The sequence below is a fragment of the Carcharodon carcharias genome, chromosome 10, assembly GCF_017639515.1.
Source record: "Carcharodon carcharias isolate sCarCar2 chromosome 10, sCarCar2.pri, whole genome shotgun sequence".
Taxonomy (NCBI): domain Eukaryota; kingdom Metazoa; phylum Chordata; class Chondrichthyes; order Lamniformes; family Lamnidae; genus Carcharodon; species Carcharodon carcharias.
In genome coordinates this window covers 155,980,371-155,997,755 of record NC_054476.1, presented here as the reverse complement: position 1 = coordinate 155,997,755, position 17,385 = coordinate 155,980,371, and the positions used below count along the sequence as shown (strand labels likewise).

The window sequence follows — 17,385 nt, the reverse complement described above, 5'->3', positions numbered from 1 at the left end:
AAATGAATGTTATTCAAACATACCTGTTCTCTAAAACAGCTATCCAGTTAGCCCCATTCCTCACTCCTTGACTCCTACTCTGTTGAAATATTCATCTACTTTTTTCAAAGTTGTGGATCCTGCTTCTAGCACCATTTCTGGCAGGGTGCTACAACTCCTGAAACCTTCCTAAAAATGGTCAGTTTGTGTCCCTTTGAAGATATTAAATTGTTGCCCTCCAGTTACCAATTCATTGAGCAATGGAAATAGTTTTTCCCAATTTATCTCATCATCATTTAACAACTTTCATTCCAAGGAAACCAGTCTCAGTTTCTCCAGCCTTCTCCACCCAGTATCATCTTTAGGAATCACTGCTGTATCTCTACCGCACTGACATCATTCTCAGTACCCCACTCAACACAAACCCATACATCAGGCTTTATTGTTTCCGCAAGGACTCTCATTTTCTAATTTTACTTTTAAAAGCAATTTTTATTTAGTTCCATTCTCTGCCCTGGATTCCTGTAGCAATGGGTTTAATTAGGAATCTTTCATCAGGGACCAAGTCAAAATCTTTCCGACGATCCCAATAAACTACAGTATACGGAGTCCTATTTATATGTCAAAGTCTTCAAAAAAGTTAAGGGATCTAGCAGGATCTTCCCACTAAATCTATTCTAGCAGGTTGTTATTGCTGTACAGGTACTTCTCCAGCCTACTCCTTAGATTAGCCTCTGTAATGTGCTATTGAGGTAAATGGGCCTGTTGTGGCCTTGGTCAGTTTTGTCATCTTTTTAAACAGAAATTAACTTCACTTGGGCCCAAATGTTCCTAAACGTCAATAACCAGATCCCAAAAAAATTCCACAAATAGCCCATGGGATTTGTTAGTCGAGTCCATCAAGCAGCTCCTTTCACATGGACCTCCAAGACTTCAATGATATTGGATACACAGTAGTACAAAATGTAAATAGCAAGTTAAACTAATTCTCTAGGTCAAATAGTTTTAGAAAACATTCACTTAATATTTAGCTATGTTATTACCAGCCTCAGCAATTTTACTTCAGAATTCTAATTTCCTCACTCACTACTCCTTTAGACCATAAGAAATAGGAGAATTAGGCCATTCAGCCCCTTGAGTCTGCTTCATCAAATATAATCATGGCTGATCAACCTCAACTTCACCTTCCCACACTTTTCCCATATCCCTTAATATCCAAATCTATGTCTTGAATACACTCAATGCCTAAGTTTCCTCAGCCTTCTGGGTTCGAGAATGCCAAAGATCCACAATCCTTTGAGTGAAGACATTTCTCCTCATCTCAGTGCTAAATGGACGACACTTTATTCTGAAGTTGTAACCCCTCGTTGTAGATCCCCCCACCAGGGAAAACAACCTCCCAGCATCAACCCTATAAAGCCCATAAGAATTTTATACACTTCTAGGAGATCCACCTCTCGTTCTTTAAAATTCTACAAAATATTGGACCTAGTCTACTCAATCTCTCCTCAAAGGACAACCCCCTCAGTTCAAGAATCAGACAATGTGAATAAAAACATAGGCTAAATATACGTGGAATATTTTTATTTTAATAATTACTGAGGGAATGGTGGAGGGGAGCATATCATTGTTTAGATAGAAACATCTAAAAGACCTGTTCAGCAATAGTAAAGATGTTTTTTGACTAGTTTCTAGTAAAGAATTAGGACATGCCTTACTCATTGCTTGTTTGCTCGCATTTCACCCTTGATAAATATTCTCAAGTAAGATGAGTTTTTAGCTCTTTACCACTTACTTTGTGATTTTTCTACTGGAGATCAAGAAATGTCTATAAAGAATGGCGTTCTATACAAAATATTAATCCAAAAGTAGCTGGCGTTATTAAGAATCTGCTTAAATATTTATGACTTTTCATTAGAACTTCCCTCAGAGTGACAAGCTCAAGATTCAATCTTCATCTTCAGTTTATCTGACCAGTTTGGAATTCAGAAATAAAATTGAGGAAATGCAGCCAGTGTAACCATTTAGAGTACATCTTGTTTTTTGGTTCGATATATTTTCATAATTTGGAGGTCTAAAAGTTTAAAATGAACAATTTGAACTGCCCAGTGAAGCATCTAGGAGCAGTGAAGTGATACTGGAAGGGCACTTTTGCCTCAACATCTTTAATTCTCATAAATTCCCATGGTCGTTCCAGAGTTCTCACACTCTGTTTTCCTTGTAATCGTTGTGCCATTTCTTTATCTCTTTTATTCTTACTTAATTGTCAACCATCTTGAAGACTATTTATTTAGTTTATGTGCATTTATCTCCTTTCCTTTCCTTGTGTCAATTATAGTAGACAACCAGTAAAAACAAAACTTACACACACCAACATTTACATCAAATGTGAAGTAGTCACAGAATTTTATGAACAATATTCTTACTCACCAGAAATGTATTTAGTTGCAAAAGTAATTCAAAATAAACTTCTATATTAGTTAAACAACTGTTTACTGACCAGGATATTGCAAGTGTTCACAAACTAACTTTTTCTCCACCACCACCCCACCCTCAAAAGATACCTGTCATACTCCACAGTTTAATCAACTATACAGAAGTTAACATAATCTAGCAATTTTCTGGAAAAGTGTGAAGTGCATCTGCAGCTGCGAGGGTGGATGAGTAAGCAACAGACTTCAACATCCTTTAATGTTCAGCTGACAGGAGGTGCAACTTGTGCAGGGTGAGACTCTTGCTATTTTTACATGCTTTGACAATGCTGATGTTATTGTGAGACAATATTGTATTGTATTGTAACAGAAATATTCACAAACCTTTACTTCTGGCTACCACAAAGTTGCTTGCTGAAACAGCCCTTCAAAATTATTAAATGTGCATAGCTACTGAACATGTTGCATCTGAAGCACAAAGTGTTCACTGATGTCCGGGCACTAGAGTTACAAAATGCAGCTTGTGTTTTCCAGAGAATACAGGTATGTACATTGAACCTTTACAAACTTTTAAAGGAAAATCTATTTTGTGCATAAAAATATAGTACATACTCTTTTTGTAAATCTTCTACCCCAAATGTGTATATTGTATCAAGAAAATTGCAATGGGCAGCACATACACATGCCAAGAATTAGATCCCAGTTTGGAAAGATCTAGTGGGAAGCGGAGATGGCAAGCAACAACTACTTGAATTTGTATAGCACCTTTAATGTAATAGATTATTTTCATAGGGCTGTTAACAAACAAAATCTGACATCAAGCCACTAAGAAAATATTGGAACAGGTGGCCAAATGCTTGGTCAAAGAGCTAGGCTATTAGGAGTACCTTAAAGGAGGAAAGAGAGGTTTTGCATGTGCATGTGTGGGTGGGGGAGGAAGGGGTGGAAGAGCTCCAGAGCCTAAGGGTTAGGCGGTTGACTACCCATGGTGGAACAATTAAAACCAGGAATGCGCAGAGATCTTGGAAGGTTGTACACCTGGAAGCTAAAGAGATAGGATAGGGAGGGGCAAGGCCATAGAGGAATTTGAAAACAAGGATGAGAATTTTAAGATTAAGGCATTGCCCGGCCAGAAGCCAATCTAGCTCAGGGAGCACAAGGATGATGGGTGAATGTGCTCTGTGTGAAATAGGATGCGGGCAGCATAGCTTTGGACAAGCTCAAATTTATGGAGGGTTGAAGATGGAAGCTGGCCAGGAGAGCAGTGGGTTATACAAGTACTGAGGCAACAAAGGCATGGATAAGGGTTTCAGCAGCAGGGGCAAAGTCGGGCAATGTTAATGAAGGAAGTAAGCAGTCGAGCTGAAGGAGCAGATAGGTGGTCAGAAGCTCATTTTAGGGTTAATTATGACACCAACATGGTGAGCAAAAAACTTGCATTCGCTTAATGTTCTCAGGATGAAGTAGTTTTGGTGCCTGGTAGTCTGGTCTTGTAATGTAGGGGCATTTGGTAGTCTAGTTCTGTGCGGCATAACAAGAATAGGACAAATTGTTAGTTGAGTTTTAAATGGAGTTGGTTTACTAATAAATGTTGGCCAGAACATCGAAAGATATATCCCCTACTACGAACGTACGAATTAGGAAGAGTAGGTCACTCAGCCCTGCACCATTCAATAAGATCATGGTTAATCTGACAGTAGCCTCAATTCCACATTCTGTCTATCCCTAATAACCCTTGACTCCCTTGTTAATCAAGTATCTAGCTACCTCTGCCTTAAAAATATTCAAAGAAGCTGCCTCCACCGCTCTCTGGGAAAGAGAATTTCAAAGACTCGTGAACTTCTGAGAGAAAAGAATGCCTTTTCATCTCCATCTTAAATGGAAGAACCCTTATTTTCAAACTGTGTCCCTTAGTTCCAATCTCTCCCTAAGTTTAAACATCCTTTCAGCATCCACTTTGTCAAGTCCTCTCAGGATCTTATAAGTTTCAATAACATCACCTCTCATTCTTCTAAACTCCAATGGATACAGGCCCAATCTGTCCAACTTTTTCTCGTAAGAGTTATATCAGCTAGTGTGAATAAGTTCTACCAAGCAATCTGACAAGGAGCAAGCAAACACATCAGTAACCAGGATATACAACATTTGTACACATAGATTTCCATGTCACAACTTGTTATTTACTGTAATCATTCAAAAATAAAAAAGCCACAAATTATACATCTCATTTTTATCCTGTACAAGTCAGGCAGTTAATTTGCTGAAATAGGCAACCCATGCTACATTTGAATTGATACTTGTACAAATTCAATATTAAAGTTGGATGTGGAGGCATTGGAGAGGGTGCAGGAAAGATTCATGAGAATGGCTCCAGAGATGAACTGCTTCATTTACATGGATAGATTGGTGAAGTTGGGACTGATGGGGTATTCAAAACCATGAGGGGTCTGGACAGATAATGGGTAGATAATGAAAAACTGTTCCCATTGATCAAAACATCGAGAACAAGAGGACACAGGTTTAAGGTAATTGGCAAAAGAAGCAATGGCAATATGACAAACTTTTTCACACAATGATTAGGATCTGGAATGCACTGCTTGAGTGTGTGGTGAGGGGCAGGTTCAATCAAGCCATTCGAGAGGGAATTGGATTATTTTCTGGAAAGGAAGAACGTGCAGGGCTATGGGTAGAGGGCATGGAAGTGGCACCAGAGGAATTTCTCCTTCGGGGAGCCAGCACAGACATGACAGGCCAAATGGCCGCCTTCTTCGTTGTAACCATTCTGTGCTGCCGAATTGGCTTAACAGAGCTTGAAACGTCTATTGTCCTCAGTCAACTCCACTCCCTTTTGCCTCACCACCCCAACCCCCAACTTCTTTCAAAAGCAACAAAACGCCAAGGTGACACGATCCATAACAACATTGTATAGTTGTGATTTAAGCTGCAACTGAACACAACCGCCTGGATTGCACCACAGCACTGCCTCTTTTCAAAACACAGCAGAGACGCTGAAAGTTTGTGCTATATATATATCCCTGCGGCCTCTTTGCAAACTCTTCAGGTTGAACTTAAAATACCTCTGCCGAGACTGTTGAGTTCATTGCATTAAAATGGGAGCAAGGACATTTGTTGTTGTTGTTGTTGTTTCTAAAAGAAAGCACTCGAGTGCCCAGAACATCAACAAGAGACGATAATTGGATCGTGTGTGAAAATTGTCAATGGAGCAGTGCAGGTTGCTGCCCACACCACCGTGTGGGAGGGAGGGGTGTTGCCTACAAGGCAGCAGCCGGCTATGGGAGGCCTACCCCCATAGCAGCAGGGCCTGCTCCTGTCCGCCTCCCCCACCCCTCCCCCCCCCCCACCCCTTCGCCAGCCCCGCTTCTCTCCTGCTTACCTTTCCGCCTGAAAAATGACATGTTCGGGGGGGAGGGGTATTGTGCGGGAACCGTGACGCCGCTGGTTCAGTGCATGGCCGGCGGCTCGGGGGTCGCTTCATTCATTGTGCGAGAGGGAAAGCGGGAGCTGTCAAAACCGGCACTTCCTCCTCCTCATCGTCCCCCGTTCGCGGCCATCCACCACCCACCCCCTTCTCCGAGCGCCGCCGAGCGGAAGCCGAGCGCGGCCGAGCGGAAGCCGAACGGAAGCCGAGCGCCGCCGAGCGGAAGCCGAACGGAAGCCGAGCGCTGCCGAGCGGAAGCCGAGCGCTGCCGAACGGGAGCCGAACGGCGCAGCCTCGTAACCAGACTCCGGCACTGGGCAGGGGGAGAAGCCAGGGCAGGGGTGGGTGGACCCAGCGCTGCAGTAACCCGCCCTAGCACACGGCAGCAACGAGCAGAAACCGTTTCACGAGTCAACTACATCAAACATCAAACCCATATATTTCATAAATTACTTTCCTGTTATGTCACTGAGGAAACACTCGCTGTTGAAAGTGAAAGGATTCGGGGGGAGATATTGATACACATTACTCAAGGTCTGGGGTGCCCATCACAAACTTTCCCAACGTTTGCATTTTATGTCAGAGGTTTTATGTTTTTAATATACAGGGTCATAAATGGAAATATGTGTACATTAACATCACATGCTGACATCATTAATAAATAAATCATTAATCATTAAATAAAATAAAATATTCAGCTATATTACAGCACTTAATTTTAGGACTAGTTGCACTCTGTAGCTCTTTGCAGAGGAACGCATTTTTAAGTAGTCACTGGACTGGTTAATCCAGAGACCCAGGGTAATGCTCCGGGGACCCAGGTTCAAATCCCGCCAGGACAGATGGTGGAATTTGAATTCAATAAAAAAATCTGAAATTAAAAGTCCAATGATGACCACGAAACCATTTTCGATTGTTGTAAAACTCATCGGGCTCGCTAGTGTCCTTTAGGGAAGGAAATCTGCTGTCCTTACCTGGTCTGGCCTACATGTGACTCCAGACCCACAGCAAGGTGGTTGACTCTTAAATGCCCTCTGAACAAAGGCAACTAGGGGTGGGCAATAAATGCTGGCCTAGCCAGCGATGCCCATATCCCGTGAATGAATAATGAAAAAACAAGCAGTAACATCATAAATTAATGTTTTAATCTTCCTCTCATTAATTGCATGAATTGCAGTTACTTGAGAAAGTTATATTTTAAGGTGAAATGTAAAACAGCTAAACCCGCAGGCACAGTTGACTATCACAGTTTGCCAAAGTTACTGGAGTAGGCCTTGAACCAGGGGCCTCCTGGCTCAGAGCCACTCTTGTTCCACTCCGTGTGTGCTTATGTACAGGTACATCCAGTTAATCTTCCATTTAGTCCTACTGTTTAATCTTGTCCCCATCATCATTAAAGAACAAGTAATGCAATGCTATTGTCATGCACAGTAAATGTACATCATATTCATAACTTTACACATGGACTGATCTTGCGTGGAAGTGTCTGGAACTGTTTTTTATTTGTTTTACATGGACACTGATGAACTGTTAAGATGGTTGCCAAGGGGATCAGGTGATCTTTGTTTATTCAACACAGACTATCAATCTTCTGGAAAGTTCTAAATTGAATAACCATGGGTGGGGGCCTCCCCTGGAATGGATATACCAAGGTGAATGTTATATGTGGAATTCACATCTGCAATTATTCAAAGCTTACCCAAAACACAGAGTCAATGGACTCCTATAATCTCCAGGTCTTCAGGTTTGCAGTTCAGGAAGGGAAAGCTGACAAGACCAGTTATCCACTAGTTAAGTGTGAAAGACCATCATCTATCTCCTATTGTATAACAATGGTCTTTTAGCTTTAACAATCATGGGTGGACAATAGCCATTGATCATGTGGTCAAAACTGACTTCTGACACTGAACCTGGGCAGACTGCAGAAGAACACTGACAAGACAACAGATGCCCAGAAAGGCTGCATCATCTTTACCTTTTAGGAACCAGTCATCAGCTGGTCTGAGAACCAGACTCTGAAACTAGCTGCAAGTTATCAAGCAGCCAAAGCACTTAACCTGTTCCAGTTTCAAAGTTCACCTGAGAACCAACTTCCTAGATATTTGACCCTTTCACTTTACAAGAATCTCACTTCAGCTTTAAATCATATAATCCATTCAAGAAGCCATAGGCCTGTCAAGTGGGAGCCCGGAAATTGAAAATCAAAGATTGAGTTAAATGCAATCTGTAAAAGTGAACTTTCTTTTTCTGTATCCAATCTTTATAAGTGAGTGTGCATGTGTGAGACTGAGTGTATGACGTTGTGTTAATCCGGGGTAAGTGTGTGAGAATAAATACTCTTCTTTATTTTAAACTCACGAAAGCTTGTTGCTCTATTATTTAATTGGAATGTGCACTCCAAGGGTAAGAAAAGACGCACCTCTTTCTGTACAAAACATACTGATTACAGGCAATAAGAGAGCAAATACATTCTGTTCTATGGCATTATCTATAAAGTAGTTAACACCATTCCTGTGGCTTTTAACATATTATTTAATCGCATGTTTCAACTCTCTTAATACTTATGAGTTCTTTGAATTGTCTCACAAATATTTTAAAATACTTAATATTTACCAATATACTTTAACTTGATTAATTGTGAAAGTTAAATTGTATATGAAAGATATTTATCTTGAAAATTATACAACTATATATATGGTCATTTTTGGTTTAAGATATGCATTTTAAAACGACTTTAGAACTAAAATTTATATATATATATATGTATTAAACTACAAAATCACTGATGCCGTAAGATGGACCTATTGAAACCCACCTTGCTGGATGCCACAACTCAGTTTCCTCTCACTCCTGCGCTGGGTTCACATTAACCCCAATTTTACAATTGAAGGAACAGTAAATTCTAGAAAGACTATGGGACATTATGTATTTTATGGCTTTTTGCATCAGAATGTTTTAAAGTGTACAACTTCAGCACTTTACCGAACAAGCGCACTTCTGCCACTCTTAACTCTCTAGCGATAGTGTTAAGACCAAGTTACAAACAGTTTCAGATGACCATCTCTGAGCGAAAACGGTGCGCGAATACATTATGTAAAAAAAAGGTGGCATTTCTATTGAGAAACAATTGTCAATAAAAGTTAATTCCTGACAAAGGAGATTATTAACCTGAGCGGTTCGAATGGTTATTAAGGCACAGCACCAACATTTATCAAAATAGAATACACATTTTTGGTTTTGATCACATGCCTCCCGGCTGCCTGACGGATACTGCGCCTCTGCTCAGTGCTGCCCTCTAATGGTAACTGACTGATCTGAGCGACTTCCCCCATACACCTGACAGCAGAAAGCACTGGAGGAGATTCTCACTTTGTCAGTTCGGGCTGAACCCAATTTAAATCACTGTCACTGTCCTGCAATCACTTCTGCCTATGGCTTATCCCCAAAAGGTGACAATGCATTGATTTATAATGAAGTACTATCCATATCAAGTTTTTACTTAAAATATTACATAAAGGAGTAAACTCCAGTAGAGTCATCCAATCTGCTACTTTGACAATTCAATCCAATCTGGTATTTTGACAATTACAAGAAGTTACGATCAACTACACAGCCTCCAACGGATAATAAAGCAGGTAGCTCACACCCAGCTATCTTCAACTCCAACCAGGTCCATCCCAATACGGTTACAATTTTTTTTCTAAATGTTAGGAGCATCAAGTGATTACTTAAGAAACTCTGCTGTTTGCAAGTTAGATTGCTGATGGCATAAGTTAAATCACCCAAATGGAACCCCAATTTTTACAATTCTTTTAAACATACTTACTAGCCAGACACTCGGTACTTGACATCATTAGTTACTATGTTGTAGTACTATCATTAGAACTGTACTAAACAAAAGTCAATTGTACAAAACAGGGCCTTGCATACCCCTGCAAGAAACATTGCACCTTGCAGTTGGTTCATACAATGGAAACTGCCCTTTGGGAAATCCAAATGTTCCTTCAATAAGTGAGTGTGTGGCTTTGTGAACCTCCTTGTTTTATCAGGAGATTGTGGATTGTGTAAAGAATCTGTCAGCCCCAGTGCCATATGCAGAGACCTTCCATGTGTTCCACCATTCCCCTGAAACAGACTGAGTAAAGCAGATTGATAAGGACTGAATAAGACTTGCATAGATCCTGAAGAGTTAGCACATGATCAGATAATGACCTCTTTCATGTTACAAAGTACCTCATATTCAATTAAAAAACCCCTTTCCGATTTGTTGGGAAAAAGTACTTGGACTAGGTGAAAATGTCCATGTGCGTTACGAGTAACACCCAGAATCCTTAGAAACTAGGTAAAACAGGAGAGTTTTGGATTTCCAGCATCCGCAGTTTTTTGCTTTTATCTTAGAGTTTCTTAAATAATCACTTGATGCTCCTAACATTTAGACAAAAATTGTAAACATATTGGGATGGATCTGGTTGGAGTTGAAAATACTTCCACAACTCTTTCTCCAGTACATCGATGATTACTTCGGTGCTGCTTCATGCTCTCGTCGGGACTTGGAAAAATTTATTAATTTTGCTTCCCCCACCCCTCCATCATTTTCACGTGGTCCATCTCTGACACTTCCCTTCCCTTCCTTGACCTCTCTGTCTCAATCTCTGGTGATAGACTGTCCACCAATATCCATTACAAGCCTACCGACTCCCACAGCTACCTCGACTACAGCTCCTCACACCCCGCTTCCTGTAAGGACTCCATCCCATTCTCTCAGTTCCTTTGCCTCCGTCACATCTGTTCCGATGATGCTACCTTCAAAAACAGTTCCTCTGACATGTCCTCCTTCTTCCTTAACCGAGATTTTCCACCCACAGTCGTTGACAGGGCCCTCAACCGTGTCCAGCCCATCTCCTGCGCATCCGCCCTCATGCCTTCTCCTCCCTCCCAGAAACATGATAGGGTTCCTCTTGTCCTCACTTATCACCCCACCAGCCTCCGCATTCAAAGGATCATCCTCCACCATTTCCGCCAACTCCAGCATGATGCCACCACCAAAAACATCTTCCCTTCACACCCCCTTTCGGCATTCCGTAGGGATCGTTCCCTCTGGGACACCCTGGTCCACTCCTCCATCACCCCCTACTCCACAACCCCCACCTATGGCACTTCCCCATGCCCACGCAAAAGATGTAACACCTGCCCCTTCACTTCCTCTCTCCTCACCGTCCAAGGGCCCAAACACTCCTTTCGAGTGAAGCAGCATTTCACTTGCATTTCCCCCAACTTAGTCTACGTATTCGTTGCTCCCAATGCGGTCTCCTCTACATTGGAGAAACCAAACGTAAACTGGGCGACCGCTTTGCAGAACACCTGCAGTCTGTCCGCAAGAATGACCCAAACCTCCCTGTCGCTTGCCATTTTAACACTCCACCCTGCTCTCTTGCCCACATGTCTGTCCTTGGCTTGCTGCATTGTTCCAGGGAAGCCCATCGCAAACTGGAGGAACAGCACCTCATCTTCCGACTAGGCACTTTACAGCCCTCCAGATTAAATATTGAATTCAACAACTTTAGGTCTTGAACTCCCTCCTCCATCCCCACCCCCTTTCTGTTTCTTCCCCCTTCCTTTTGTTTTTTCCAATTAATTATATAGATTTTTCTTTTCCCACCTATTTCCATTATTTTTAAATATTTTTAAATCTTTTATGCTCCCCCCACCCCCACTAGAGCTATACCTTGAGTGCTCTACCATCCATTCTTAATCAGCACATTCGTTTAGATAATATCACCAACCTCAACACCTATGTGTTCTTTTGTTCTTTTGTCTGTGACATCTTTTGATGATCTGCTTCTATCACTGCTTGCTTGTCCCTACAACCACACCACCCCCCTCCACTTCTCACCCCCCACCCCCCACACACCTTAAACCAGCTTATATTTCACCCCTTCCTTGGATTCACCTAGTTCTGTTGAAGGGTCATGAGGACTCGAAACGTCAACTCTTTTCTTCTCCGCCGATGCTGCCAGACATGCTGAGTTTTTCCAGGTAATTCTGTTTTTGTTTTGAAAATAGTTGGCTGTGAGATACCTGCTTTATTATCCCTTGGAGGCTGGAAGAGACCTTAGAGGAATGATGATCACAGCTAGAAAAATACAGTGGGATACAGAGAGAGTGCCTCAGGTCATTTCAGTGGACTTACCTTCGCTGAGTCAGAAACAGCATAGATAGTGATATTCAACTAATATTTTAAAAGCTTTGTTCCTTGCTGGTTAGATTCATTAACATAGACAATGGTTCATTCTTTAGACTTCACTTTCCATCTCCTGCACCCCTTTATAGCTGCTAGCAGTAAACAATCCACTGACAAGCTGCAATCATCCACTAATGTGAGGAAATCCATGTGTGGAGGCAACATAAAGCCCTGCTTCAACTCTTTTATGTTGCAAGTGGTTAGCATTAAAAAAAAGTTCTACAAAGTGGCAAGTCAGTTCATTTTAGTCTGTCTACCTCTTAATTGACATTTCAGGCATTGGTCAATAAATGGCACTGTGATTAATTAACTGCAGGAAAAGTGAGTCAAATCTGAAAGTATGCCAAAATCATCATTCCACCATAGGCTGCAATCCACATTTTAAATGAGAGGTTTACTGCAACAACATGAGGGACATTCTATTTGTAATTAATTCATCATTTTTTAAAAATGGAATAATAAATACTTTGGAATGATTGCAACATGCTTACCTGCTCAAAAGGTTTAAGTTCGCAACTTAATCCCAATAACAAAACTGTTTGCATTTTATAATAATCAGTTAAACCCAAAATGGATCTTACAGTGTTGCTCTTACTATAGAGCTTATATATGTACTCTGGACTGATTGTAAAGTTACCATCTCAATTTTGATATATCATCTTTGACACATGAAAAGATAACAACTACAACCTCACAATTGTATGTTCTTCAAGTGATAATCTATAGTTGACTAATTAGAAATATAAAGAACCTATTTTTATTTTTCTTGGACTGTGGCTTTAAAAAACTACCTTGGCTGCAGTTGAAAGACATGTTCACTGGAACAGGATGAGAAATATCTACAATGTTGCTATCCTGGAGCAGAGTGTGCCATAAACGAACCGAATGGTGCTGGAAAGGAGTCCTGGACTAATGGGAACTGCCTGATGACAGCATTTTAATTGGCTCCTGACCAGGTGACCTGGATTTTGTGTGGTAATAGTGCAGGCAGTACAGCTCCTAGCCTGAAAAGAGGGAAGACCTAAAACCTCTCTCTTCTGTGTTTGTAAGATCCCAGTAATCCTGCGAAAGTAGCTAGCTGGCTATTTCTCACATCTCTGTAGCCTGCTTTCTCTGAAAACCCCTGTCAAGAGGAAACGGGGAAAAACCACCGATAGAGACATTGAAAAGCAAGTTTTTCAATCAGTGAACTACACACTGAAAGCACTGGGAGACCACCTCATGTCATCAACAACAAACTGCAAAGAATTTGGAAGACATCAACCAAAATCAACCCATCTAATCCTGTACTCCAGATTGGTGTTATTGAACTGTTTTATCTCACCCTTAAAATCCATGTTTTGGGTATCTTGTGTGTTTGTTTATAGCAGCTTAAGAAGGGGTAGAGTTTATTAAACAGTTAGAAGTTAGCAGTTCATACGTCTTTCTTTTCCCACTAGTTAAAGATGATTTGTTCAATAAATGGTTATTTACTTAATAAGTATTCTGTTAACCTAAATTAAACAGTTAGGTAGAATTGGGTTTGGTCAAACTTTTCACATTTGTTATGGTTCGGGGAACAGTGGGGCTTGATATTACAGTGCACTTTCCCCAGTGAGTCATGACAGAAATGATACAAATCAGTAGATATGTTATAGTTGTAAAGAGCAAATTGTTGGCATTGGAACTGCAATCACAAATTGAGGCATTCTGCCTTCTTAAATTGACCTTCATCTTGACAAAATGAAAGATAGCTCACCGGCTTCATCATCATTATCATGTATTGTTAACACTGCAAGTAATTGGATGAACAAACAGGCGACATGGAGCCATTCTGGCTCTAAGTCAAACTTCTGTTTTTCTAGAAGCTAAATACAGGATTGTTGAATTGACTTTAAACTAGAAAATGTTAACCCTGGATCAACATCCCCCTTTGGACCAGAGCTCATGCTATTAAACATTCTTGTGCCAATATTCTTGGCAAACCCCCTGTTGCCCTCTCCCCACACCTTCTTGTTCTCTGTGAGTCAATCAAGCAGCAGCTGGGCACTGTAACAATCAAGTGTTTTCAGCATCTGCACATCAATCAAATTCTCTGCTTCAGATGCAGTCAAGGAATCTGAGCTAATATCAAGAGGTGTCATTAACTTTTAAAATATGACGGAAAAGATTGAATGAAAACAGAACTGCCGAAAACTGGGATTTTGAAGAAGAAGCTCAAAATGTTGCTTTGCCTCCAGCCCAAAGTAACGCTCCATAAAAATTGATGACTGAGTAAGTCATCAATTGCCTGAGAGCAGCAGGGAAAACAAGAGTCTTCCTGTCAATTGGAGCCCTTCCATAGGGAGACACAGTGGAACCTGTCAGTAAGTTTGATGGATTTTAAAGCAGAGATATAATGCTCACTTCAGATGAAAAGCTGCCTCTTTCTCTTTCAGGTGCCATCAAGAGACCCTGGATGATCAGAGGGCCATCAAATCAAAAAATCTTACAAAGGTGTCCCCTTCCCCTTATAGAGGCTACTGGATGGATACTTGGAGAGGATTAATTTGCAGCAGTGTGGGTTTAAATTTTTTGTTTTTATCTCTGTGTTTAATTGACTGCCACTGCTCTTCAAGAAATGCCTACCTCCTTGAAGAAGTTCTGTTCCTCTCTGTGACAAGATTTCCATATCTCTCTGTTGTCTTGCTCACCTTCTTTGCTTTCCATTTCCCTCCTAGTGTTTGACAAGGTGTTTACTAAAACCCGCTTTCACAGCCATATCTCCTTTCTCAGTGACTGTCTCCGTCTCCGACTTACCCCACGTGGATTTCAACTGAAATTCCACCCCTCATGTTTCGAACCCACCCAGGATTACAGGTATCTCCGGGACATAAAACGTTTTTCGGACTGCTGTTCCCGTCACATTCTGAAATCCACACTCAGTGCCATGAGCCGCCATATGAACACACTCGACCTCTCCCTCCAGCAGCACTGCCGTACCCTTTTTCAAAGCTGCGCGTGCCCCCAGTTTCATTTATCCTTCGGCTCATCCGACGCCTCAACAAGAAACTTTTTCTCTTTCTCTCAAGTGCTAAGGAACGCAAGCTCCAACAACTCATCGACACCAACACCCATCTAGGACCCCCCACCCCTGCCTGTTCCTCCGTCCCCACCCTTTTTTCCAATCCCAACCCCAGCCGTGTATTCACTATACCCCCTGACCTTCCCCTCTCCGATGCTGAACGTTCAGTGCTCAGCAAAGGACTTAGTTTCATACCCTTACGCCCTCACCTCAATGAATTTCGGGCTCGGCATGATACTGAACTCTTCTTCCGCCGTCTTCGTCTCCGGGCTCACTTCTTTGGGCAGGAGTCCTCTCCCAGTTCAACAGATCCTTTTACCCATCTCCAATATTCTCCCTCCACCTGGACCCCTCCCTCTGGATTCTTACCTTCTCTCGATCTTTTCATTGAGAACTGTCGGCGCGACATTAGTCGTCTCAATTTCTCTGCTCCTCTCACCCATTCTAACCTGTCTCTCTCTGAACTTACTGCATTCCATTCTCTCAGGTCCAACCCTGACATTGTCATCAAACCCGCTGACAAGGGTGGTGCTGTTGTTGTCTGGCGCACTGACCTCTACCTCGCGGAGGCTGAGCGTCAACTCGCAGACACTTCCTCCTACCTCTCCCTGGACCATGACCCCACCACTGAACATCAAGCCATTGTTTCCAGGACTGTCACTGACCTCATCTCCTCTGGGGATCTCCCTCCCACAGCTTCCAACCTGATAGTCGCCCAACCTCGGACGGCCCGCTTCTATCTCCTACCCAAAATCCACAAACAGAAATGCCCCGGTAGACCGATCGTCTCAGCTTGCTCCTGCCCCACAGAACTTATTTCTCGTTATCTTGACTCCCTTCTCTCTCCCCTTGTCCAGTCCCTTCCCACCTACATCCGTGATTCCTCTGACACCTTACGTCACATCAACAATTTCCAGTTCCCTGGCCCCAACTGCTTACTCTTCACCATGGACATCCAATCCCTCTACACATCCATCCCCCACCAGGATGGTCTGAGGGCCCTTAGCTTCTTCCTCGAACAGAGGCCCGAACAATCCCCATCCACCACTACTCTCCTCCGTCTGGCTGAACTTGTTCTCACACTGAACAATTTCTCCTTCAACTCCTCTCACTTCCTCCAAATAAAAGGTGTGGCTATGGGTACCCGCATGGGCCCCAGCTATGCCTGTCTCTTTATGGGGTATGTGGAACATTCCTTGTTGCAGTCCTACTCCGGCCCCCTTCCACAACTCTTTCTCCGGTACATCGATGATTACTTCGGTGCCGCTTCATGCTCTCGTCAGGACTTGGAAAAATTTATTAATTTTGCTTCCAATCTCCACCCCTCCATCATTTTCACGTGGTCCATCTCTGACACTTCCCTTCCCTTCCTTGACCTCTCTGTCTCAATCTCTGGTGATAGACTGTCCACCAATATCCATTACAAACCCACCGACTCCCACAGCTATCTCGACTACAGCTCCTCACACCCCGCTTCCTGTAAGGACTCCATCCCATTCTCTCAGTTCCTTCGCCTCCGTCGCATCTGTTCCGATGATGCTACATTCAAAAACAGTTCCTCTGACATGTCCTCCTTCTTCCTTAACTGAGGTTTTCAACCCACGGTCGTTGACAGGGCCCTCAACCGTGTCCAGCCCATCTCCCGCGCATCCGCCCTCACGCCTTCTCCTCCCTCCCAGAAACATGATAGGGTCCCCCTTGTCCTCACTTATCACCCCACCAGCCTCTGCATTCAAAGGATCATCCTCCGCCATTTCCGCCAACTCCAGCATGATGCCACCACCAAACACATCTTCCCTTCACCCCCCTTATCGGCATTCCGTAGGGATCGCTCCCTCCGGGACACCCTGGTCCACTCCTCCATCACCCCCTACTCCTCAACCCCCTCCTATGGCACCACCCCATGCCCACGCAAAAAATGCAACACCTGCCCCTTCACTTCCTCTCTCCTCACCGTCCAAGGACCCAAACACTCCTTCCAAGTGAAGCAGCATTTCACTTGCATTTCCCCCAACTTAGTCTACTGCATCCGTTGCTCCCAATGTGGTCTCCTCTACATTGGAGAGACCAAACGTAAACTGGGCGACCGCTTTGCAGAACACCTGCGGTCTGTCCGCAAGAATGACCCAAACCTCCCTGTCGCTTGCCATTTCAACACTCCACCCTGCTCTCTTGCCCACATGTCTGTCCTTGGCTTGCTGCATTGTTCCAGTCAAGCCCAACGCAAACTGGAGGAACAACATCTCATCTT

The 17,385-nt window shown here is 42.8% G+C and overlaps 1 protein-coding gene across 3 annotated transcripts in view; it reads right to left on the bottom strand.

Annotated features, from left to right (window-relative positions):
* Nucleotides 1-6,042, bottom strand: part of akap10 (A kinase (PRKA) anchor protein 10) — an 87,181-nt gene extending 81,139 nt beyond the window's left edge. For 2 of the 3 annotated variants that reach the window (XM_041197710.1, XM_041197711.1), the window contains exon 1: nt 5,806-6,041. In XM_041197710.1, the coding sequence (XP_041053644.1) occupies nt 5,806-5,827 (22 nt within the window). In that variant the 5' untranslated portion in view covers nt 5,828-6,041. Of the gene's footprint in view, nt 1-5,805 lie in introns of all 3 variants that reach the window. The other variant, XR_005944228.1, reaches the window with a different exon arrangement.
* Between the last annotated feature and the right edge of the window lie 11,343 nt (nt 6,043-17,385).